Source organism: Mixophyes fleayi, chromosome 2 (assembly GCF_038048845.1).
Source record: "Mixophyes fleayi isolate aMixFle1 chromosome 2, aMixFle1.hap1, whole genome shotgun sequence".
NCBI classification, from domain to species: domain Eukaryota; kingdom Metazoa; phylum Chordata; class Amphibia; order Anura; family Limnodynastidae; genus Mixophyes; species Mixophyes fleayi.
In genome coordinates, this window is record NC_134403.1 from 97,178,337 (window position 1) to 97,203,501 (window position 25,165).

The 25,165-nt window shown below is 40.7% G+C and overlaps 1 protein-coding gene across 1 annotated transcript in view; it reads right to left on the minus strand.

Annotated features, from left to right (window-relative positions):
- Positions 1-13,006: 13,006 nt before the first annotated feature.
- LOC142141355 (purine nucleoside phosphorylase LACC1-like) overlaps positions 13,007-25,165 on the minus strand; it is a 32,023-nt gene continuing 19,864 nt past the window's right edge. The window contains exon 6 of the mRNA XM_075199748.1: positions 13,007-14,570. Coding sequence (XP_075055849.1) covers positions 14,399-14,570 — 172 coding nt within the window. The 3' untranslated portion in view covers positions 13,007-14,398. The remainder of the gene's footprint in view (positions 14,571-25,165) is intronic.

Below are 25,165 nucleotides of genomic sequence, written 5' to 3' on the forward strand. Positions count from 1 at the left end.
CTGTTTTGGACTCTGATCTTATTTTCTACTCAGCTCATGAAAGTTTGTTTTATCTGCCAATTTATATTCCCAGCAAAATCCCCTCTGTTTAATCAGCCTGCTCTACTACTTCCTCAGCCACCTCCCACCCATGCACCAGCTATTTCAGTCCTCTATCTTATCATTGTACTTTCAATTCTACTCAAGGCTTTGTCTGTCATTACAAGTATGAAGAAATTAAACTGAGTTTGAACCACTCTCCTCTCTCATGACTCTGCAATAACTCAGCTACTCCATCACCTGTTCTTTATTACTCTTCACCTACTCCCCCACATGGCTCCCCACATCATTACTCCATGCTGTCCAGACATCCAGGATTAAATTACATCTACTGCAGCCTCACTCTGCACTACTTCTCTGATTGCACAGGATATTGCAACTAGGTAATTCTTTTAATTTCCTAATTTTTTGCTATTTTACTTATAAATACCAATGCTTGCCAAATTATTTTTCTTTATCTCCTTTCATTGCATTATCTTTAGGACTATATCATGCCTCACCCATCCTGCAACACACACCTCTGTCCATATTGCTCCTACATTACTTCACTCACCTCTATTTAACACTCATGAACTCTTTTCCTATTTAAATTCAGTAACTTTAACAGCATCACCCTGTCGCCAGAAACTAAAAGAACACACGTCTTACAATCATCTTTCCTACCTTTCTTCCTCCCTGCTTCTATTAGCTGGTGATATATCACCTAACCCAGGTCCCCCTCACTTCTCCCACACACAAATATCTGAAAGCTACAGAAATCCAGCAAACCTCAAATGCATCACCTGCCTCCCCTCTCTTCCAAAGTCCTTTAAATGTACCCTTTGGTATGCAAGCTCTGTTTATAACAAACTTAACTCCGTACAAGATCTCTTCCTCTCAAACAACCTAAACCTTCTAGCAATAACAGAAACATGGCTCACATAATCAGACACTGCCTCACCTGCAGCCCTTTCACATAGTGGTCTCCATTTCACCCACACCCCCAGACCTGGAGGCAGACAAGGAGGTAGGGATGGACTACTTCTCTCCCCACTGTGCACGTTCACAGTTCTACCAAATGTCCCATCAATCCCGTTAACATCTTTTGAAGTACATACTGTTAGGATATTTAACCCATTCTCTATGCGTGTTGCCATCATCTATTGTCCCCCTGGACCACATCAACAATTTCTTGAACACTTCTCTGCATTGCTCCCACACTTCTTATCCTCTGACATCCGCACCATCATCATGGGTGATTTCAACATGCCTATTGCCATGCCTATTGCTAATCCACATTCCAATGCTGCTTCCAAACTACTCTCTCTAACATCCTCACTTGACCTCTCCCAGTGGATTGAATCTGCTACTCATCAGTATGGCCACTGTCTTCATCTTGTTTTCTCTAGACTATGCTTCTGTTTCTGATTTCTGATCATCGCCTTATTAGCTACTCACACACCCCCAGTTCTTTACCCAGTGTCAGACTCTCCCAAGCCTCCTCACAAACGCAGGAATATCAACTCTATTGATCTTAAATAGTTTTCCACCTCTCTTCAACACCTGCTCTCCACGATTTCTACATTCTTCTCCCCTGATAGGGCAGTACCCCATTTTCACCAAACCCTAGCAACTGCCCTTGATCAAGTGGCACCAGCGACTCTACATACTCCGCGTAGACTTCATTGCCAACCCTCTCACACTAAAGTTACATGAACTCTACAAAAACTTTCTCATAAAGCAGAACCTCATTGGCGTAAATCTTGTATCTCTAATGATTTCATCACATATACTGGTATCTACTATTCCTATAGAAATGCTCTGGACACTGCAAAACAAACATACCTCCAATCTCTCATCTATGCTCAAGCTTCTAGCCCCAAACGCCTTTTTAACACATTTAAATCTCTTCTCAATTCTCCCACCCCACACCCTCCTACTACCATCAGTTCACAGGATCTAGCTTCCTATTTCAAGGACAAAATAGATAAGGTCAGACTTGAAATTGTAGCATCTCCCTCAACCAGCAATCAGCTCAATTTCTTTGTAAACTCTCTCTTCATTTGATCCCACAAATGAAGAGGAAGATTCTTCTCTCTTCTCATCTTCCTACTCTACCTCCTGTCCTCTTTGTCCCATCCCCTCACAATTTGGTAGGTCTCTGTCTTCAGTGCTCATTCCACCTTTAAATAAAAATCTGTACTCTCTCTTTACTGCCATTTTCCCATCACTATTCATGCAGTCAGTGATTACCCCTATTTTGAAAACTCAAAATTCTGACCCAAACTCTCTCTCAAATGACTGCCCCATCTCTCAGCTCCTATGTCCCTCCAAGCTTCTCAAGAGAATTGCCTACAAAACAGCAAACAGCCTTTCAGTCAGGCTTTCGCTCTCAACACTCCACAGAGCTTGAGTTGACCAAGGTTGTCAATAATTTGATCACAGCAAAAACTGAAGGCCATTACTCTCTTCTAATTCTCCTGGATCTCTCTGCTGCATTTGACACTGTTGACAACTCTCTCCTCATACAAACGCTACAATCCCTAGGTCTTGAAGGCAATGTCCTATCCTGGTTCTCATCCTACCTATCTAATCGCTCTTTCAGTGTTAATTTCTCTGGATCCACCTCTGCTCCGATTCCTTTATCAGTTGGAGTACAACATAGCTCAGTCCTAGGTCCTCTGCTATTCTCTATCTACACCACTTCTCTTGGAAAACTAATAAGCTCCTTTGGATATCAGTATCATCTCTATACAGATGATACACAAATCTATCTATCCTCTACTGTAATTTCCTCCTTAATGGTCTTCCCAAAATCAGACCTGAACCTCTACAATCTATTTTGCACTTTGCTGAGCCACTCTGTCAGTCTCTACATTGGTTGCCAGTGTTCAACGAATCCAATATAAAATTCTTCTACTAACATATAAGGCCGTCAACAAAATTGCACCGACATACATCTTCTCACTTGTCTCAAAATATCTCCCAATTTGACACCTCCACTCTGCACAAGATCTGCATCTCTCTTTCACTCTCATCACATCCTCCCATTCCCGGTTACAAGATTTTTTTCGGGCTGCACCCACTTTGTGGAATTCAATCCCTTGCACAGTAAGAATTTCCTCTAGTCTTCAAACCTTCAAGCGGTCTCTGACAACCCACCTCTTCAGACAAGCTTATGATATTCCTCAACCAGCATCTTAATCTCCCTAGGTAACCCTATTACCACCCTCTACACAGCTAACACAAGACAACAACCCTATGACCAACATTGCTGTGTGACTGATCAAACTAAAACAACCATAGATCCTCTGCACTCACCATGTACAGACTGGGGTGCAAGAGGTGGTTGCCCACATTGTATAGACAAAGAAACAGGGATACTCTGCACTCTCCAAACACATAATTAGTGCTGTACTAAATACTGTTCTATATTAAAAAAAAGGGAATGTTAGTTCCACATATTACAATATATGTTAAGCTGACCAACTCACGCCAAAGTCTTCCCATTCTGGCCAGTCCTAACATGATAAAATGCTATGCTATTTTATCTGGGCTAAAGGCTTACCTGCACACAGCTTTTAAAGGCAAGTCTTTCCCAAGCACTAGCAGCCATAGGAGACCTGGGACTCACCTGAGACAAGTTGTAATTAATTAATGTAAATAGTATTTAGTACAGCATTAATTATGTGTTTGGAGAGTGCAGAGTATCCCTGTTTTTTTGTGTGACTGCTCACCCAGCCCACTGAATACTTTTTACCTTTGCATTCTAGCTGGTCCAATGTGCAATATGATGTAGCACGTGCACTTGTGTTTCTATCTCCCATTGTCCCATAGATTGTAAGCTTGCAAGCAGGGCGCCCTTACCTCTCTGTCTGTATGTATTACCCAGTATTGTTTTATTAATCTTTGTTCCCAATTGTAAAGTGCTAAGAAATTTGCTGGCGCTATATAAATAAATGATGATGAAACATTAAAATCATATCTCTCTTCCAGTTGATTAGAGACAGAGGGCCTGATTCATTACGGAAATTAAGTAAAAAAATTGAGTAAGTAGTCTCCTGGACAAAACCATGTTACAATGCAAGGGGTGCAAATTAGTTTTCTATTTTGCACATAAGTTAAATACTGTCTGTTTTTTCATGTAGCACACAAATATCAACTTTAAATTTCAGTGTACAAATAAGCTATCAAGTATTTGTGCGCTACATGAAAAACAGACAGTATTTAACTTATGTGCAAAATAGAAAACTAATTTGCACCCCTTGCATTGTAACATGGTTTTGTCCAGGAGACTACTTACTCAATTTTGTTACTTAATTTCCGTAATGAATCATACTACTTACTCAATTTTTTTACTTAACTTCCTTAAAGCATCAGGCCCAGAGAGTGGAGCCAGACGCTAACTTGTTGAAATAAATGAAAAAAGATTTTCTCATGCAGCGCTGACATGTAAGGTCTGTAAATTCGGTGTCAAATTAAACAAAATATTGGTGTGGACAAAAGAAATTGAAATAAAAAACTTTCATTAACTATAATACTACTTTTGTAATATACATACTTGAATGTAGAGCTGTGTTGTAAAGTATATAATGAAAACCAAAAAAAATGAAAAAATGTTTATTAGAACATATTAGAAATATGAAGTACAGTGTTGAGAACCATAGTGTTCTAAGACATTTTTGAATTTTATACCATTAGTTAATCCTCATGGTATAAAATCCAAAGGAATTGAACATGTGGTATTATACAAAAGAGGTGACGATAAACTTAACAAATTGGCTAAACGTGAAACATTCTGGATTTTGATATTAAAAACCTCACAACCAACAGTAATGCACTGCTCTTTTTCTCCTGAGAGCCTTTTTGTATTTATATTTGCAGTCTTATTGTAGATTCATACATGGTGATATTTTATCACATCACATGTTAGTGCATGATTATTTATAATGTTTTATGAATTGAATATGTATTAACATGTCTTGTGAAATATACAATGCATATATATATATATATATATATATATATATATATATATATATATACATATATATATATATATATATATATATATATATATGTATACATATATATATATATATATATATATATATATATATATAAAGCATTGTCTACCAATCCTACAACCCTGATAAGAGGAGCATGCAAGGATTGAGTGCAATGCTATATTTATGCTTTATGCTATTTTAATATTTTCAAAGAATGCTAGTCAGTATTTTCACTTTGGAGGGATTGGAAGGTTATATTACATTTGCCAACGAATCATATTTATTTGTTTTTGTTGACTGTAACACCTTCTGTTGTTTTGCAAATCTAATTTATGAAATACTTAATCATCCCTTGCAAAAATTCTGTTCAATGTTCCAGAAAATACTGTGTCTTCTTGCTTATAGGATTGGCAGGTGATATATGACCTACTTTGCACATTTTTGCATTGCAGCTATTTATGTCCAATTTGCATTGAGGAAACTAAGGACCATAGGAAGAAACTAGGGATGTTTCAGCATTGTCTGCCTCGTGCATGGGAATATAAATTTGCCTACAGTGTTTCCCCAGGCAACACTGAATGGCTGTAAGTTATTGATTTGATTGCTGACATAATAAAAAAAAATGACAAACATAGTTATGGGTCATACAAATAATCTGGCATTTTTTTGTCACACACTGAAATTCTATCCATCAATGTATATGACTAATTTATTATTTTTAATTACAGTGCGAGAGGTTCTAACAAAGAACTTGAGGACATGAGAGATAGAAGGACCAACCACTAACTTCATGTTACAATAACCAATTAGACTATGACAGAATAGAGCGATGTCAGAGGATTCAGCAGTTCTACAGTGCAGAGCCGCTGACTACAATTCGGATAACAGTACCAGAGAAGATCCAGGTAAGTATTGGTGGTGTATAATGTATAGTGTGTGGACAGGGATGGATTGGTCATAGATCTGACTAGAGTTTTCCTGTTAGGCCAATAGCCCCTATCTTGGTAGGCAGATTGCCCTCTACTCTTTTCTTGCCACTCAATTCTTTTCTATCTACACCTCTTCTCTTGGAAATCTCATCCGTTATATTGGTCTCAATTAGCACCCCTATGCAGACGACACTCAAATCTACCTTTCCTCTCTCAACCTCTTATCCTCTTTTCTGTCGCGCATGAACAAATGCCTTTCCATCATATTCACCTGGATGATAAAATGCTTCCTCAAACTCAACATGTCGAAATCAGAGCTTATCTTCTTTGCTCCTGCTATATCACCCACACTTACACGCTGCATCTCCATCACAGTCCACAACATAATTAGTAGCATGATAAAGAAAAAGGCAAAAACCAAGCCAAGTAGCCTGTGCCAGAAATCACTGTAATCCAGAAGCCAGAGTAAAAAAACAGTACCAACGAGAGATACAGAGTCAGAAGTCACTATAATATAGAACCAAGGATCAGGAGTGTCACGCTTCAATGGAAATCACAACTATGAAGCCCGGGATGTGATAAAAGCATAAGGTGTTTATTAAGCCGGTTTAAATCAGAAAATACAGGAAATAGTACAAACTGAATATTGCTGATACCGCACAGGGATTTCTGGGTAAAGCCAAATACTGGTAGCAAAGGAACACAGTGGGTGCAGGTAGAAGGGCTGAGTGGAGAGAAATCCAGTGTAGTGATGTCAGCAGCAGCATGTGAAAGTCCCAGAGCACAGGAGAAGCAGGAGAACACAACCATAAAAAATAGCAACAAAACAGCAATGACCAGCACAGGTAATAGAGAGAGAAATGTATAAACAAGGAACCACCAGGTGCAGGAGATAATTGGTGCAACAGGTTAACCCAGTGGTTTCCAAACTTTTGCAGTTCACGGCACCCTTAGTCTTCATAATTTTTTCAAGGCACCCCTCCAAAATAATTACTGAGCAGTCCCATTTTAAGTAGCTGGGTCAAAAAAAGTAATAAGTATTTAGGTCAGAGCAGAAATACTTATTTAGTTGTATGCAAAAATACACATAAATCCAAGGGAAAATTATATTTTTATATTTTTTTTTAATTATATTTCTGTCAAAGAATAATTTACAGCTAACTCACTCTGTGCCCCTGCATCATATCCACACTCTGTGTCCCCATGCATCATCTCCACACTCTGTGTCCCCCTGCATCATTTCCACACTCTGTGTCTCCCTGCATCATCTCCACACTCTGTGCCCCTCTGCATCAACACTCTCTGTGCCCCTCTGCATCCACACACTCTATGCCCCCTCTGCATCCACACTCTCTGTGCCCCCCTGCATTCACACACTCTGTGCCCCCTGCATCCACACTCTCTGTGCTCCCTGCATCCACACTCTCTGTGCCCCCTGCATCCACACTCTCTGTGCCACCTAAATCCACACACTGTGTGCCCCCTGCATCCGCACACTCTGTGCCCCCCTGCATCCACACACTCTGTGCCTCCTGCATCCACTCACTCTGACCCCTCTGAATCCTCGCTCTGCCCCCTCTGCATTCTTTCTGCCCTCACTGTATCCACGCTCTGCCCCCTCTGCATCCTCGCTTTGCCCTCTCTGCATCCATGTTCTGCCCCCTCTGCAGCCTCGCTCTGCCTCCTCTGCATCCAAGCTCTGCCCCCTCTGCATCCAAGCTCTGCCCTCTCTGCCCCATCTGCATCCATGCTCTGCCCCCTCTGCATCCTCGCTGTGCCCCTTCTGCATCCTCGCTCTGCCCCCTCTGCATCTTGCCATGGCCAGGAAGAGAGAAAAAAACAAAAAAACTTACCAATCCGGCGGTGCCCGGGACCCTGCATGCTCTTTCCATATTTCTTATCCCCACTATGTGAGTGGCTGAAACCAGCAGCCATGTGACAGTCTCCTACACCAAATATCAAAGGCAGATAAGAGATGGTGTAGGCCAGTCCAGAGTGACACCTGTCATACCGTAATAAAGGCAGACATACCACCTTACCATTACTTTCTATTACCAAGGCACTACTGTGGAACTGATATATTGTCTGACTGGCTCTGTTGTAGGGACACCATTTGTTACTGTTCCTGCCATCAGGACAACCCTCCTGACTGTTCCTTTATCTGGGACAAAGTTCCCAACTGTCCCTGCAGTTGAGTCAAAATCCTGACTGAGCTGGACAGTCCCCCCAAACAGAACTGTTCCACCAGAATTGGGACAGTTTGTAGACACTGATGATTTGACTACCAGCTGCTGATGCTGGGATAGTAACCTGTTGTTGTTTTGCTGAACAATGGAATGTTGGGCCTCTGTTTGGAAAAAGATAGGTACTATAAACCTTGTGGAAAGTCAGGCAGTGAGTGAACATTTTATGCCTCGCTCCCTCCAACCATCCTTGACATTAAATCAATTGCAACCACATTTCATACTTAGGAATCTTTCCCCTCATCCAGCCCTGAAATTAAATTAATAGTATTCCCTTTTTATAAACAGGCCTATTTCTCTCCAACCAGCCCTAATATTACATTAATAGTATTCACATCTAATAAATAGTCATGCTTCCCCAACTCTACATTGAAAAAATAACCTCCAAACTACCCAAGCATAACATTAATAGTCCTACCTTGACTTAGTAGACCCCAGCGAATAAATTGACCCCACCACGATAATCACGCCACCTTTACCTGAATAGCCACCAACATTATCTATTTATGTTGAGTTTTAAACATCACAAACCAATTTACCATTATGATTGATTACTGAATATAAACCCAAAACAAAGAACAGCGATGATCAACAGCCACCGCCGGACACAGAGAAATAGTAACAGAAATTATCTCACTAGGAGATTGTCACAGGTCTCCATCCACCAACATGATGCTTTCCCCACAATCAGTACGAAACACAAAACTGTGAGTGTGTTCCAGTTGTGAGATTGCACATACCTCTCAAAATGTCAGTCGTCGGGAGTAGGACAGGGACGTAGCCATGCCACAATTGTGGCATAATCACTGCATGATGATGGTGTGTGCTGCAAAGAGCTAGGCTGTGTATTAAATATCTCTTGCTGAACTCGGGACAGTTGGAAGGTATTATACCATATACATTAATGCAACCTAATTTATTCACATCAGAAGATGACCTGTCGCTCATTATTTTCAACAACTGTGTTTGTGCACCACTTCACCTGCCTCATCTATTCACACTAATTCATCTGCAACTTGCATATATGAAGGATTGAATATACACCTCATTAACCTAAGGTGGGAGAGACTGATCCGGGTGTTTGACCTGGATGACAGATATGTGAGTGTTGAACCTGTAGTCATCACGCACGTCGCGCCCGGCATTCATTCACGGAGGTGTGAGGAGCATATTCAACACAAGAAGAGGAGCGTCGCGCCAGAAAAGAAAGCTAATAAGAAGTGAAGAGGAGAAAGGAGGCAATAGAAAGCAAGGTAAGTTAAAGGAAAAATGGGGGGCCGTTTAAAAGAAAGTGTGCAAAAAAATAAATGGTGAAAAAAAATAATTAACAAGGCCAGCATGAGGGTGGGGGGAAGGGGGTTCGGTATAAAAATTAGTAGGGCCCGGGGCACAGCATAAAAACTCAAGGGGGACCAAAAAATTAGTAAGGGCACTGGCATTGGCACAGGATGAAACCTGAAGGGGGACATAAAAATTATTAGGGGCACTGGCACAGGATGACACCTGAAGGGGGACATAAAAATTATTAGGGGCACTGGCACTGGATGACACCTGAAGGGGGACATAAAAAATATTAGGGGCACTGGCACAGAATGAAGACTGAAGGGGGGCATACAAATTATTATTAGTGTTTGGAATTTACTATGAACATTTGCCTGAAATACAATACATTAAAGGTATGTTTAGACATGAATATATAATTTTTTTTCATAAAATATTAACAAGATGTGAGTTCCACCACCTTTTTTTTTACAAAAAAAGCACTGGAAAGTTCCATCCTGTTTCTAACACATTCAACAGAACAAAGTTTAGTTTGATGTTTAAAAGACAGAAAACAGATCTGCCATTAGTTTATTAGCTTTGTGCTGTACAGTAACTATTAATAAACTATATTATATTTCACATCAGCATGAGTCAGCAAACTACATTATTACACACTTGAGGATTAGCAGGTACTTTATTGATAAGTATGTCTGGTACATAGAGCTGCTTCCACAATCACTTCCAGGTAACATGAGAGAACAATAAACAATTAGATTTATATTTATACCTCTTGAAAGTGATACAAATGTAAAAGATCTAGATTAAACTTCCTACCCTATGAAATCAGTAATGAATTATCTAGGATCCTGCACTTAGGGGTCTACTTTTTATTATTGGTATCTTAGAGACAAAGAAGGATTGTCATATAAATGCTGATGTTGACATCATATAGGCAATCACAGAATTGTCTCTGTAGCATCAATGTGGATCTGGAACAGAAATTTCCATACCTGTGTAAAACCATTGTTCCTATGTGCATAATGTTTCTCATTTACCAACAGTTTTTGCCCTACGTAAGTAGATTCCAGTGATTCATTTTACACCATCCTTTATTCATCAATGAAAAATATCTCAGTAATGTGGTAGATAATTAAATTGCACAATTTTTGTGATTACACATTTTCAGACTTGATTAGATCTTGATTAGAACTTTGCGTGGAATTGCAAGTAGAATCTGCAAATCATTAACTGGACCTGTCATTCATGGTTGTATTACAGGGACTGATTAATCTTCTAACGTAATGTGTACTTAAAATAAACGCAAGTAACCTGTATGCAGGTATGTCTCTATATAACTCAATACTATAATCATTAATAAATATACCATGGATTGTAAGCTTGCGAGCAGGGCCTTTTCACCACTATATAACTAAATATTGATGATGATTATATATTTAAAAAAACAAATTCCCCATTTTATCTTGTTCCATGAAATTCATAAATCAGGATGTTTTTAAAGCATACTGTACATAAAATGCATTTTTATAGTTTCTCTTACTTGCAAACCCATGACCTAGCATGCATACGTGTATTCCCAGGGGCGGGCTGGCAAATTTCAGCCCGGGGGGCGCACAGGCGGCCGCATCACATGACACGCGATGCGGCCGCATCATCGATATCGCGGCCGCATCACGTGTCATGTGATGCGGCCGTCTGTGCGCCACTGGTAATATTCAGGTACTATTGCATATTGCATCCATGGAGGGGCGGCCGGCCCAAACAGGGATTAGACTGAGCGGCCTGGGGGGCAGATGCCCCCCTGCCCAGCGCGCCCCTGTGTAGTCCTCACTAGCAATCGGCACTTACACCTGCCCAATAGCCGGTGCAAGTGATACAGCTGAAAAACACGTACCTAAGATATGCCCTGAACTTGAATTGGCCACTCTCCTTGGCACACCCTTGCATTACATTGCCTACGTTAGTCGTAGTTAGTTGCTTTCGAAGATGAATCAGACCCACAGTCTCTACTGTCCACGTCTCAGTGAATACCATTAATTGGTAAATAAGCAAAATGCACGCTCACTATGCTCTGCAACCTCCCTCCTTTCTATATGATTTCATTAGATCAGTGTTTCCCAACCCTAGCCCTCAAGTACCCCTAACAGTGCAGGTTTTCCAGGTGACCAGTGATATAATTATACCACCTGTGGATCTTTCAAAATGTGTCAGTTAATAATGAATACACCTGTGCTCCATCAAAGAGATATGGAAAACCTGCACTGTTAGGGTCACCATTAGATACATGCACATGCAGCACAAATTAAATAGCAAAAGACAAGAGCAAAAGGAGACATATAAAGACTTTCTACATACAGCATATTGAATAGTGCTGCCTTTAGAAACTGACTCTAGTCATCCTAAATAAAAGGATGTCACCATTATATAATATGATTCATATTATATCCATACCATTATAACTATGGTTAATAAGCAAAATGTATTCAAATTGCAATTACAATATTATTGTTTTGTTTTCAAGTATTCCAAGACATATGAGTAATGTTCAGCCAATATACTTGTATACAATGGCAATATTACAAACGCATGAGACTTCCTTCCAGTACTAAACTGTGAAACTAGGTCAGTGTTGTAATTCACAATCACTACCGATACACTACATACATGCCTGTGATGTGATATGCTTGTTATTAAGGTACCTGTTCACAAATGTTTGTAATGTTGCCAAGTAACCCGCCCTGTTTTTATTGCTCCTTCAAACAAAGGGTATATTGTTGTGCTTACGTGCTTTCTGGTGCGTAGTGCAATGTACAGCTGCTTAATGTAATGCATTAACTAAAATTGGGGTGATAAAGAAAAGCACTATGCACACAAATACTTCCCCCTAAGACATCACATTTGATAGAGAAGAACACACCTAGATACACATAATTGCAAGTTTACAAATCTATAATTAGATAAGGCGTTGCTTATATACTAAGACATGAGTGGTTTAAAGAATAGCATCACAGCACCACCTATGGACTAAAAAGAATACTTTGTAAACCAACAGATATACAGCTCAGGGCATTTTGACAGTTCAGTGAAGAAAATGGACTGACCAAGCGTGCAGTGGAAAAAGTGGAGCCTAAGTATGATGTAGCTTTCATGCTTATCTTTAAACGGCAGCGGTATTTTATAATGAAACACAGTTCATAATGTCATCCATTTTCATCTGTGCTCATATGCTTCTAAAAGTTACCCCATACGAATGCTGTTTTTCCTACTGTGATGTCATCTAGCCATTTGTGTGGATTAATGTCCATTTTTATGGACACACACGCATGGTATAGGTTGTCAAAATAACAACGACTGTAGCAGAGCTAGGCAAATCTGGGCATTCTTTCCTGAAGGTGCATTAGCCACAGTAATACTCCTAATTCTGCAGGCAAATCAAAAGATTTTGTTTGTATAGTCAGTATTTATTTTAATTTGTATATTTGTTTGTATAATTAAACTTTAAAAAATAAAAATATCACAAATGAAATAAAATACCAAGAACCCCCTTTACTGTCATGATTTGTTGTTATTATTATTATTATTATTATTATTATTATATTTTATTTATTAGACACCACAAGGCTTCCGCTGTACATAAGGGGTTAGAACATACAACAAATTACATAGGTACATACAGATAAGGACAATGGATACAGATAAGCAGAATAATAAATGCATGGATGTAATAAACAGAATAAATCACATGGCATACAAAAATAATTTAGCATAAGTTAAAATAGGGACAGAGAGGACCTGCCACCTATACCATTATATGGTTGAGCTGATATTCATTCTATCAATTCACCAGGACCTGGCGATTTCACAAAGTGCCTCTTTCATGTCATTAGTATTTAGAGTATAAATAATTAGTGCCTACAACATGGCTACCTCGTCTGTGTGTAGGTAACAGGAACAGTTTAAGATTTAAATGAGGCTCCAATAAGTATTATATGGAAAAACTAGTTGAAACTAATTAAGGGGTAATCCAAAAATGAGAGCAGGTAGGAGTTTGTGGAGATGTGCATTCCTATGACGGACGCCAGGCCTACAAAATGTAAATGTACTTTAAAAAACTGTATACATGCAACTTTGTATGTTCACAAGAGGCAATATGTGCACTTCACATTTTGGTAAAAAATCACCAGAGCGTACAACTTGTATTCACCATTTACACAGTAAAATATAATGTTATTATGAATACTTGAATGTCTCAGAGCACCTATGATGCACATCTCTTCCTACACAGGTCAAGCGAATGTTACTTAGAAAAGCAGTGCAATACAGCACCAAAGTGAAGAGGACGTGTCAGATGATGCTGCACTTGCTTTGCACACTCCAAAGCAGTGATGGGCAATACTGGACAAGGGGCCGCACTGAGGAAGGAGGGAGAGCACACTCCACTCCATCTTCCTCCGTTATGCAGCATAACCTCCCTGCGTCACATGAGGTCAAGTAATGCCGAAGTCGGCTGCCCCCGGTATATCTTTTTCTGTGCTAAAGCAGAGAATAAAATCTGGAGTAGCCAACTAGGGGGATGCAAGTGAAGGCTCGGCGGGCTGCCCAGAGTGTTCTTATGTGAGTGTGGTTACAAGTGGGTGACATGATTTATACACTTAGTAGCATGACTCAATCATGCTGATGGTCTAAGTAAAGCAGCCAATATATAATCCCTTCTACACAGACTTTTTTCAGAATTGATCAGTGTACACAGACAGATGGGAACAACATTAGAATGATTTCCTTACCAATAAATGTGCAGCATTACAAGCTAAGCTGCATTTAGGTACTAATACAATCTTAAATAATAGTGTGCATATTCTCACTTTGACATAGTTCTTCTTAATTCCAGAGCTAATCATTGCTGTGATTGTCAGTGTTATTATCTAATGGATATGAAGCAGATTTGAGTTCCAAAATTGCTGCCATCCCGAACATTAGAAAAAAAATTGTCAGGGTGGCAGGAGGTGCAGAGTGTGATATTTTGGCTTTGGTCCACAATGGTGTCATCTTGAATATTCTGTGGCACAATGCCGCCACGTTCCAGCAGAATCCTGGGATAAGAGAAATGCAGACATAATCAGTTCATCTAGAATATTCATTTTATGGATGATTTACCTTCACATTCTGTTTGAAATGTCATTTAACCACAGTAGTTTTTGTTTTTTTTTCAATATATACAAAAGCCTTCCCACCATGAATGTCATACTATGAGATACTATAAAAGTATTTTTTTAACAATATATGTTTTAAAGTAGACTGTAGGCATCCATTCCTGAACCAATATGCAGTGTATCAATTTCCTAGGACACAGTGACATCTGAGGCACTACCTGACTAAAATACATGAAGCCTGACTTACAATCATGGAGTACTGGTTCCTAGTAAATTAATAGATTACATGTTTATGAATATTAGTTCAGCCCACAAAATAGCTGCCCTCAATGTGTGCAGGTAACAGGTCCAGCCTGTGTGTATAAGTGATACTTGTGTGACACATTATTGCTTTTAATGTCAGCAAATTTTGACCATTTTTCATTCATATTGAGCTACTTCGTGGCATTGTTCTAATAAAGGATAATACATTTCAACTGGACAACACAAAAGATAGGAAAGCGCCCACTATATATTACTCAAAATCTCTTTACAAAGCATCTACTATATAAATGCCTAGTGCCGTGTGTGGAAAAAAAAAAACAAGCTGCAGCGCCACCTGCTGGGCAGAGTTATACACTGACCTATATATTTCTTGAAGGAAAAGTGACAGTTGGGAGTGGTTGGTGGTTGCCGGGGGTGACAGTGGGGAGTTTTTAACACCTTAAGTAGCTTGATGAAGGATGTGGCGATGAAGATGAAGGATGAGGTGATGAAGAAAAATGATGAGGTGGTGACATGTGGACAAAACCACGTTAAAAAAGGGCGCTTACGTCGGGAAGTAACGCTCTTCCCCTGAGGAGGCCTGGGCTAGGCCCAAATGCATGACAAGAACCTTTTTAACACCTTAAGTAGCTTGATTTGACTAGAATGCATGAGTATCATGCACGGGTTAACTTGTGCTTAATATATAACTAAATGCTTCATATATAATTAAATACAGTAAGTAAGAGACTCCTGGTATGAGCAGTGACAAAAATCTTGAACTAAACAGCGGTTGAAGTGCTGTCACATATGAATGCCTACATCGTCAGCTGACAGATTTACTTTAGTGCTCCACAGGATGTGCCATCAAAAATGCAGGGCCCGGTTCTATTGTCATTGCATACCCCTTATCCAGTATATGACTGTTTTCTCTCCCCTCTGTCTTCTCTCCCATTGTTTCCCTTCAGTTCTCTTTGTTTTACAAAACCTCCCCAATTCTCTTCCCCCTCTCTCCTCTCTTCAGCAGCTGTCTTGCTCAGGCAGTGGTTCCTCTCCTCCGAGAAGCAAAGCCATGGCTTACCCTTTACATTATGCACATAATTATGTCACCACTAAAGGGGAAGCCACTTCTCTGCATTTTATTTTATTATGGTAGGACCATGGTATTACCATACTACCAGTGGTACAATAGAGCCACTGGAGGCATTAACCTCTGGGCCCCATTGAAACTCCTGTGCGGGACACTGTGTGTTGGCACCCATGTCCCTGGTGCTTCAACAGGTAGCTTATACAGAATGAAAGAAAAACACAAAAGTCAAATACATTTACCCAGAAACAGGACTCATACCACCCAAACTAGCAGAAGCCAAATAAAAAGTTGCAACTGAAACTACAAAAGCTTGCCTGGAAAATAGACAGTTACCAAATTATTTCAAGAATGGAATCCCAGATTTATGTGTTTTGCTAATTTGGTGGAAATAGTGCCTAAACATACAACATTTCAAAAGGAATATGAAGATATTCTTTAAAGTGCTGAACTAAAATGGTACAAAGCTTATTTTCATAACTCATAATATAGTGGACTAGAGAGGAAATTCAGCATATCCGTAAATGTACAATGTCTGGGCTCACTGAGTTTTCTAGTCATATCAGGTCATCCAGTAGTGTGTGGGCCCCATATAAACCTCTTGTAAACATTTCCAGTGTTTTGGAGGTTTATTTAATTTACAGGGCTACATGCATACAGCTACAATGGATTAAAGTGTAAAATATTTATATATTTTTAAGTACAGCAGTCTGCACTAAATGTACTCCTTACTAAATAGTTCTCTCTGGAGAACTTTTCTTCATGAATATTTGACACAACTAAAGAATCTCCCCCACAACTACATAACCTATTTACAGAAGTTTGTGTAAAATGGTACAGGCATTTAGTCTGCAAATCAGTCTCTCGCTGAAAAGTGTTTTTAAATGTAACTTCAATATGTAATTCAATACGGTACCAAACAAATTTAGATGTTGTTTTCTTTAGTATCTTAGTTTCTTTAGCTTTTGAATCCCTACTTATAGGACTTACCCTCTTGAAAACACATGAATAACATGTTAAACTATTGACGTTACAGTGACAAATCTATTGCTTTTGAACATCTATTTCTTGGCATTTTTGACAGATAAAAAGATATTTTCTTCCAAGCTGGGGGCCACTGCTGCCTTGGGGTATAGCAAGGCACACGCAGGAGTAGGCACTTAGGGGCAGATTCAATTGTAAAAATATCGCCATATAGTGTCCTGAAACGGGCGCAAGACATTATATGGCAATTTTTTTAGCAAAAGTGCTGGTCACTTTTGCTCAGACCCCATAGAGGTGTAAGCAAAAGTAAGCGTTACTTTTTACTGTATAAACGGTAATAAATATTAACAGTGACTGGGGACCTAGTGATGAGAATCGCAATGTTACTCACCAAAGCTGCGCTCCAGGAGCAGCGGCAGCTTGCACAAAAGCCTCGGTCTAACCTTACAAAAAGCCGAGATGGGGTATGCTGTAGTTACTGCTAGTCACGTGTCCTATATAAGGAACTATATAGGACCTCCAGTGGGGAGTGGAGATTGTCAGGTGGGGGCTACTTTGAATAGTAAAGCCCTGTACATGGGGCAAACGGGGAGAAAGGGAACTTTGTTTATGACAAAGCCACATTTAAACTGGACCAGTTAGGGGGAGGGGCTTATCCTTCAGGAACTGCACCTCCTGCTTGACAGGAAAGTCCACCAGAATCTGACAGGCTAGTTCTCTTCACAATCTGTTTGAGTCTCCTCTACTCAATTTACTAACGAAGCTTCTCCATTGATATTTTTAAAAAGAGAGTGTGTGTGTGTCTAATTATCATGTCACTCTGTTCATAGCATTTGATCTGTCGACACTTTAGTGCTCTCTATATAAAGCACTGCGCTATTATAATATATAAATGTAGCTCTGGCACTTGAGACAGGCAGCGCATTTGAAACAGAACACAGGAAAACTGTGTTCAATTGGGAGAGTAGAGGAAGGAGGAGCTAGAGAGCCGAGAGGAGGTTGTGAGAGAGAACTTAGGAGCCAGGAGACACTGAGGGAGGAAGAATTAGAGAAAGTTATGCTGTGGAACCAGGAGAAAGGTTCATTACTCAGATACACAGAGAAGGAGGGGATGGGGCTGGAGAAAAATTTCAGGAGTGTGAAGAGATGGTAGTTGGGGAAGAGTGGGTCAGACTGACAGACACCATTGCTGAGAGGAGCCATGCTGAAAGTGACAGTTGGAGACCTGTAGGATAAATACTGATTATTTATTGAATTATCTATTTGCTGGACTGAGATTTGTGGCTACTGTTTAGTTAGACAGGGAATTGGTGGGGAGATCCAAAGATATTGATTTCAAACTGTTTTGCAGGACTGTGTTTTAGTTTCAAGGGTAATAGTGCAGGGAGAGACAGCCAGGGATTCTGTGACTGAGATATCTAGAAGAAATTGTTTGTTAAAAGCAAACGAAAAGCATTTCATTGAGTAAACTGCAAGTTTGAAGTGTGACATAATCTGGAAGAAAGAAACAGTTTAATCATTACAGCTAATAGGAGGGAGCAGCCACCATTTTGTTTGCATCAGTTTCTACTTACATTTTGAGAAACATCAAGTGAAGGAGAAGGAGTGTTATTATATTTGTGAGAAATATATATCTTTCTGGAGGGAAGATTCTGCAGGTTGTGTGTTATTACTGCTAGCTTTATTGCTCTGCCAATCCCAGTGACTCAAGTGAGCTGTGCTATTCCTTTATTTATCTGAATTGTGTATAGGTCCTTAAAGTCTTGGATCAAACAAGCAAAGATCTGTACTTTGGATACTACTGTATGTCAAAGATTTGGACATTTATTACTGCATTACCGTTTTATTGCATGATTTCTGTATTGCACTATTTGAGCAAGTTTAAGTGTGTCAGCAGCTTATGTTTAATGAACATTGCCTGTGTGTTTAGAGCACTGTATATGGCTTCTAGTAACAACTAGGGCCTGATTCATTAAGGATCTTAAATTAAGAAGTTTCTTATTTAAGTCTCCTGGATAAAATCATGTTACAATGCAAGGGGAGCAAATTAGTTTTCTGTTTTGCACATAAGTTAAATACTGACTGTTTTTTCATGTAGCACACAAACATCAACTTTAAATTTCAGTGTACAAATAAGCTATCAAGTATTTGTGTGATACATAAAAAAACAGTCAGTATTTAACTTATGTGCAAAACAGAAAACTCATTTGCACCCGTTGCATTGCAACATGCTTTTGTCCAGGAGACTTAAATAAAAAACTTCTTAATTTAAGATCCTTAATGAATCAGGTCCCTAGTGTTTAGTTGGTGAACATAGTAATAAGTGGGCCTGATTTACCATTTAGCTTAATAGGGCCTAGAAGGTGGGAAAAGAAGAGGACCTCTCTATAGTATAAAACCTTGTTTTATGTATGTATATATATATATATATATATATATATATATATATATTGCGACAAAGATTCGCATAACAATGCACCTTGTTTAAACGTAAAGAGGAGGAGGACATATGTGGGATTTAAACGTACATTATTAGAGTGGTTTAGAGAGATCTTTTTCCACAGGTGATAGCAAGCGGACAAGATGTGTCTGCAGTGAGAGCAATCAAATAGAACACCTGCAAATAACTCCTTTATTGAAGGCAAAGTGGGAGTGTCACCTGTCCATCAAAATAGGACTTATTTCAGTCTCCTGGACAAAACCATGTTACAATGGAAGGGGTGCAAATGGGTGTTCTGTTTTGCACATAAGTTAAATACTGACTGTTTTTTCATGTAGCACACAAATACTTGATAGCTTATTTGTACACTGAAATTTAAAGTTGATATTTGTGTGCTACATGAAAAAAACAGTCAGTATTTAACTTATGTGCAAAACAGAACACTCATTTGCACCCCTTGCATTGTAACATGGTTGTGTCCAGGAGACTGAAATGAGAATCTTCTTCATTTAAGATCCTTAATGAATCAGGCCCTGTGAGAGGAGTTTAAAGTATTTAAACGTGTATTTTTTATTTGTACAGTGAAACCGATGCCAGGTAGTGGCCGGTGTCTAGGGAGTTGGTCTCTGTCTATTTAGCATGAGGGTCACAAGAAAGTATGTGGAGCTTTATGTTGTTAATTACTTTTCCATCCTAACAATAAGACAAAGTAACTAAGTAAGAAGTTGTCTGTGTGTGCATCACCAGAAGGGTGGCCCTGCCACAATATATATATATATATATATATGTACTGCAAGGCTGGACAACAGCCTGCACACATCTGGGGATGATGCAGCTGATGTTTCAGAACTGGCCTGGACAAAATTGCTAGCTTTATCCATCACTGAATTAACGCAACTTGCTCCACAACCACTAGTTGTAGGTGACAAAATCCCTTCCTCAGGACCATTTATTATTTTTCCTTCTTCTCAGTTTTGTATTTTTTAAGGTGTTTCTGAAGCAGGGGTTCAATAGCCATCATGGGCTTAAAGTCTAGAAAAATTCTGTCCAGGGATTAGCACGAGTTTCTTCATCACTAGAGAGATTAATGGAATCTATTTCAGTTCAGAATCATTGCAAGAGACATGAGTCTATCCAAATTCAATACTTTGGGGACTCTGAACCAGAATTTTTCTCTCAGGAGACAGGAGAGATTCCAGCACAGACTTTGAGGAACTTACAGGTTGGGAAGGTAACATTTCTAGTAGATAGTGCATTGACGACTTACTACATGCTGTTCATCAAATCTTTAACATCCATGACTCTGAGAACCTAAAGTTCCAGATATATCCATGTTTATAAGAAATTAAATCATACAGTTACTTTTCCCACTTCTTCCTGGGTATTATTAGGGTGTTATTTGGAAAGTAATTAATATAAGCAAAGCAGTAAAGTTGTATTGGTTGTTGGACTTGCCTGAAAGACTTTTAATTTGGGAGACCTTGGCATAACTCTCCCATGTTTGGGCACCATCACAAACATCTGGTGGCTGGTCAAGGCAGCAGGGTCATCAAGCTAGGAGGCCTGGGCAGCAGGCTTTCGAGAGCTGGCAGCCAGACTTTCATGGCTGGTTCAGGGCTTTCTGGAGACAACACATGGTTCATGGCTCCCTGAAGCCTCAGGGTGCTGGATTAAAGACTTGGTGGGAGAGTCTGAGATTGTACCAAAAATTCTAGCATATGATTTAGCATGTCAGACTTTAGTAATTTTCTTATTTCTTACATAGCTGGTGTATGTGGAGGTTTAGGACTATAAACTTTTCCAGATTTGAAGAACTGAGAAGTAGCTGGCCTTTTTGCAAAAACAATTTCGTAAGATGAGCCAGTCAAAAAATCTGCAGGAAGCAACGTGCATGAGAGCTCCGCAGGAATCTTAGCAATTGTGAAGTATTTTAATGAAGATACTAGTTAATATCCAGAAAATTGACAGTCAATCTCCAGGCTCCCATTCCAGAAAAAAAAACATGCTATATATTTTCTCTAGTTATCAGAAGAGGCTTAAATGAAAGGATCTTGAACTAAATACCAATAGTCCTATAGGGAGCATGCAAAATTGTCCTTATTTAGCTGTGTATAGTGAGGAGGTGGGAAAAATATGGGTCGAAGGAAAAGATTAACCAGCTGGCAGATGACTATACAGAATTTTAAAAGGTATAAAACTAGCAGTGACAGCTAACAGAATGGGACTGACAGAGGCACATGACTAATACATTGATACAGTGATTCCCAAAGTGTGCGCCGCGGCTCCCAGGGGTGCCGCGGCGCTGTCACGGGGGTGTCGTGGCCAATTAGAGGGAAAAAAAAAAATACCAATCCGGCAGCATCCGGGACCCAGCATCCTCCCTCCTCGCATCTCACTGAATGTCAGGCGTGACATCATCACGCCCGACATTCAGTGACAAGTGGCAGGAGAGAGGAGAATGCTGGGTCCCGGGCGCTGCCGGATTGGTAAGTTGATTTTTTTTGTTTTTTGCTTCCTGGCCCCCGGGATGCATACAGGGCAGAGTGAGGGAATGCAAAGGGGGCAGATTGAGGGGATGCAGATGGGGCAGAGTGAGAGGATGCAGAGGGGGCAGAGTGAGGGGATGCCGAGGGGGCAGAGTGAGGGGATGCCGAGGGGGAAGAGTGAGAGGATGCAGAGGGGGCAGATGGAGCAGATGCAGAGTGGGCAGAGGGAACAGATGCAGAGGGGGCAGAGTGAGCAGATAAAGGAGGAGAGTGAGTGGATGCAGGGGCACAGAGTGTGTGGATGTAGGGGCACAGAGTGTGTGGATGCAGATGGGGTAGAGTGAGTGGATGCAGAGGGGGCAGAGTGTGTGGATGCAGAGGGGGCAGAGTGACTGGATGCAGAGGGGGCAGAGTGAGTGGATGCAGAGGCGGCAGAGTGTGTGGATGCAGAGGGGGCAGAGTGAGTGGATTCAGAGGCTGCAGAGTGTGTGGATGCAGTGTGGGCAGAGTGAGTGGATGCAGAGGGGGCAGAGTGAGTGGATGCAGGGGCACAGAATTGTGAATGCAGGGGCAGCAGAGTGTGTGGATGCAGAGGGGACAGAGTGAGTGGATGCAGGGGCACAGAGTGTGTGGATGCAGAGGGGTCAGAGTGAGTGGATGCAGAGGGGGCAGAGTGTGTCGATGTAGAGGGGGCAGAGTTTGTGGATGCAGAGTTTGTGGATGCAGAGGGGGTAGAGTGAGTGGATGCACAGGCACAGAGTGCGTAGATGCAGAGGGGGCAGAGTGTGTGGATGCAGAGGGGACAGAGTGTGTGGATGCAGAGGGGGCAGAGTGTGTGGATGCAGAGGGGACAGAGTAAGTGGATGTAGAGGGGGCAGAGTGTGTGGATGCAGAGGGGGCAGACTGAGTGGATGCAGAGGGGGAATAGTGAGTGGATGCAGAGGCACAGAGTGTGTGGATACAGGGGCACAGAGTGTGTGGATGCAGGGGCGGCAGAGTGTGTGGATGTAGAGGGGGCAGAGTGAGTGGATGCAGAGGGGGCAGAGTGACTGGATGCAGAGGGGGCAGAGTGAGTAGATGCAGAGGTGGCAGAGTGAGTGGATGCAGAGGGGGCAGAGTGTGTGGATGCAGAGGGGGCAGAGTGACTGGATGCAGAGGGGGCAGAGTGAGTGGATGCAGAGGCGGCAGAGTGTGTGGATGCAGAGGGGGGAGAGTGAGTGGATTCAGAGGCTGCAGAGTGTGTGGATGCAGTGTGGGCAGAGTGAGTGGATGCAGAGGGGGCAGAGTGAGTGGATGCAGGGGCACAGAATGTGTGAATGCAGGGGCAGCAGAGTGTGTGGATGCAGAGGGGACAGAGTGAGTGGATGCAGGGGCACAGAGTGTGTGGATGCAGAGGGGTCAGAGTGAGTGGATGCAGAGGGGGCAGAGTGTGTCGATGTAGAGGGGGCAGAGTTTGTGGATGCAGAGTTTGTGGATGCAGAGGGGGTAGAGTGAGTGGATGCACAGGCACAGAGTGCGTGGATGCAGAGGGGGCAGAGTGTGTGGATGCAGAGGGGACAGAGTGTGTGGATGCAGAGGGGGCAGAGTGTGTGGATGCAGAGGGGACAGAGTAAGTGGATGTAGAGGGGGCAGAGTGTGTGGATGCAGAGGGGGCAGACTGAGTGGATGCAGAGGGGGAATAGTGAGTGGATGCAGAGGCACAGAGTGTGTGGATACAGGGGCACAGAGTGTGTGGATGCAGGGGCGGCAGAGTGTGTGGATGTAGAGGGGGCAGAGTGAGTGGATGCAGAGGTGGCAAGTGTGTGGATTCAGGAACACAGAGTGTGTGGATGCAGGGGCACAGAGTGTGTGGATATGAAGAAAGGGCACAGAGCGTGTGGAGATGAAGGAGGGCACAGAGTGTGTGGAGATGAAGGAGGGCACAGAGTGTGTGGAGATGAAGAAGGGCACAGAGTGAGTGAAGATGAAGGAGGGCAAAGTGTGAGTTAGCGGTAAAATATTCTTTGACAGAAATATAATTAAAAAAAATATAAAATTTTCTTTTCCATTGGATTATGTGTATTATTTTTGCATACAACTAAATAAGTATTTCTGTCCTAACCTTAATACTTGTTACGTTTTTTTGACCCAACTACTTCTAAAACGGGACTGCTTGGTAATTATCTTGGAGGGGTGTCTTGAAAAAATTATGGAGACTCTAATGGTGCTGTGAACTGCAAAAGCTTGAGAACCACTGCATTAATACAAGAAAAAGAAGCAATCTAAATTCATATTCTCATATTTATTCACTAATTGAAACATATATTGAGTAATTTCTGAAATGGAATAGATACACCTCTGAACAAAATGATTAGCTTTATATAAAAGATTCTGAAATCCAGACAGTCTGTATATCCCTATTTGCCAGAAGGCAGACTGCAGGATCTCTATATCAAAATGCTGCTACTCACAGGTAGTCACAAAAACAAAGCATACTTATACCTATACATTGTTGACATCATCTAAGCAAATACAAAATGTAATGATATATTATAAATCTATCTAGCCCAAGTGAGTGTATCCAAAAATATTATCAAATTACGTGTTTGTGCCACTGCACTATTAGAGAGATAAATGGTTCCTGATAGATACCATGGAATCGATTGGATGACACAATGAAAACAAAAGAGCAAGAACTGATTTGCAATAAAAGCTTATATCTGAATTTGTATCTATACTGCAAAAGTGTAAAAAAAAAGGCGTTTGACATGTGATTATTTATTTTTTTATTAGAAAGCTTTAACTAAGAGCAATATTTGTCCAGTAACACTCCCACCCTGCATGTAGTTGAATCATGAGGTTCCCATGCCCAGAACTCACACAGTTTAGGAGATATTCATTCTACCAGCGCTTGTAATAGTCACTCACCCCAAGCTAAAATTCATGAGGTTTGAAAGTAAACTGCATATAATGGATTGATGTTGGACTTGTCCCAAAACACATTCTGCTATCATTCTACATAATTCTTGTCTAGGGTGAGATTGCCAATCCAGTCTGCTCCATTGACAACTATCCAATGCTGTCAGTTTACGTATCCTGGCAATCCCACTTAAATTGAGAATCCACTACATAATGTTGTCCCAATAATGGCATAAGCTATTTGAAAAGGCCTTCAAAATGGAGAGAATAAAATCAATCCATTTTTTCTTCCAGCTCTACAATTTATTGCAGTTTATTCCTTCTTAGGTAAATTTACTCCTTGAGATTACTTGGAGGATTCTACTTGTTATTTCTTAAAAAATAGATTAACACCTTT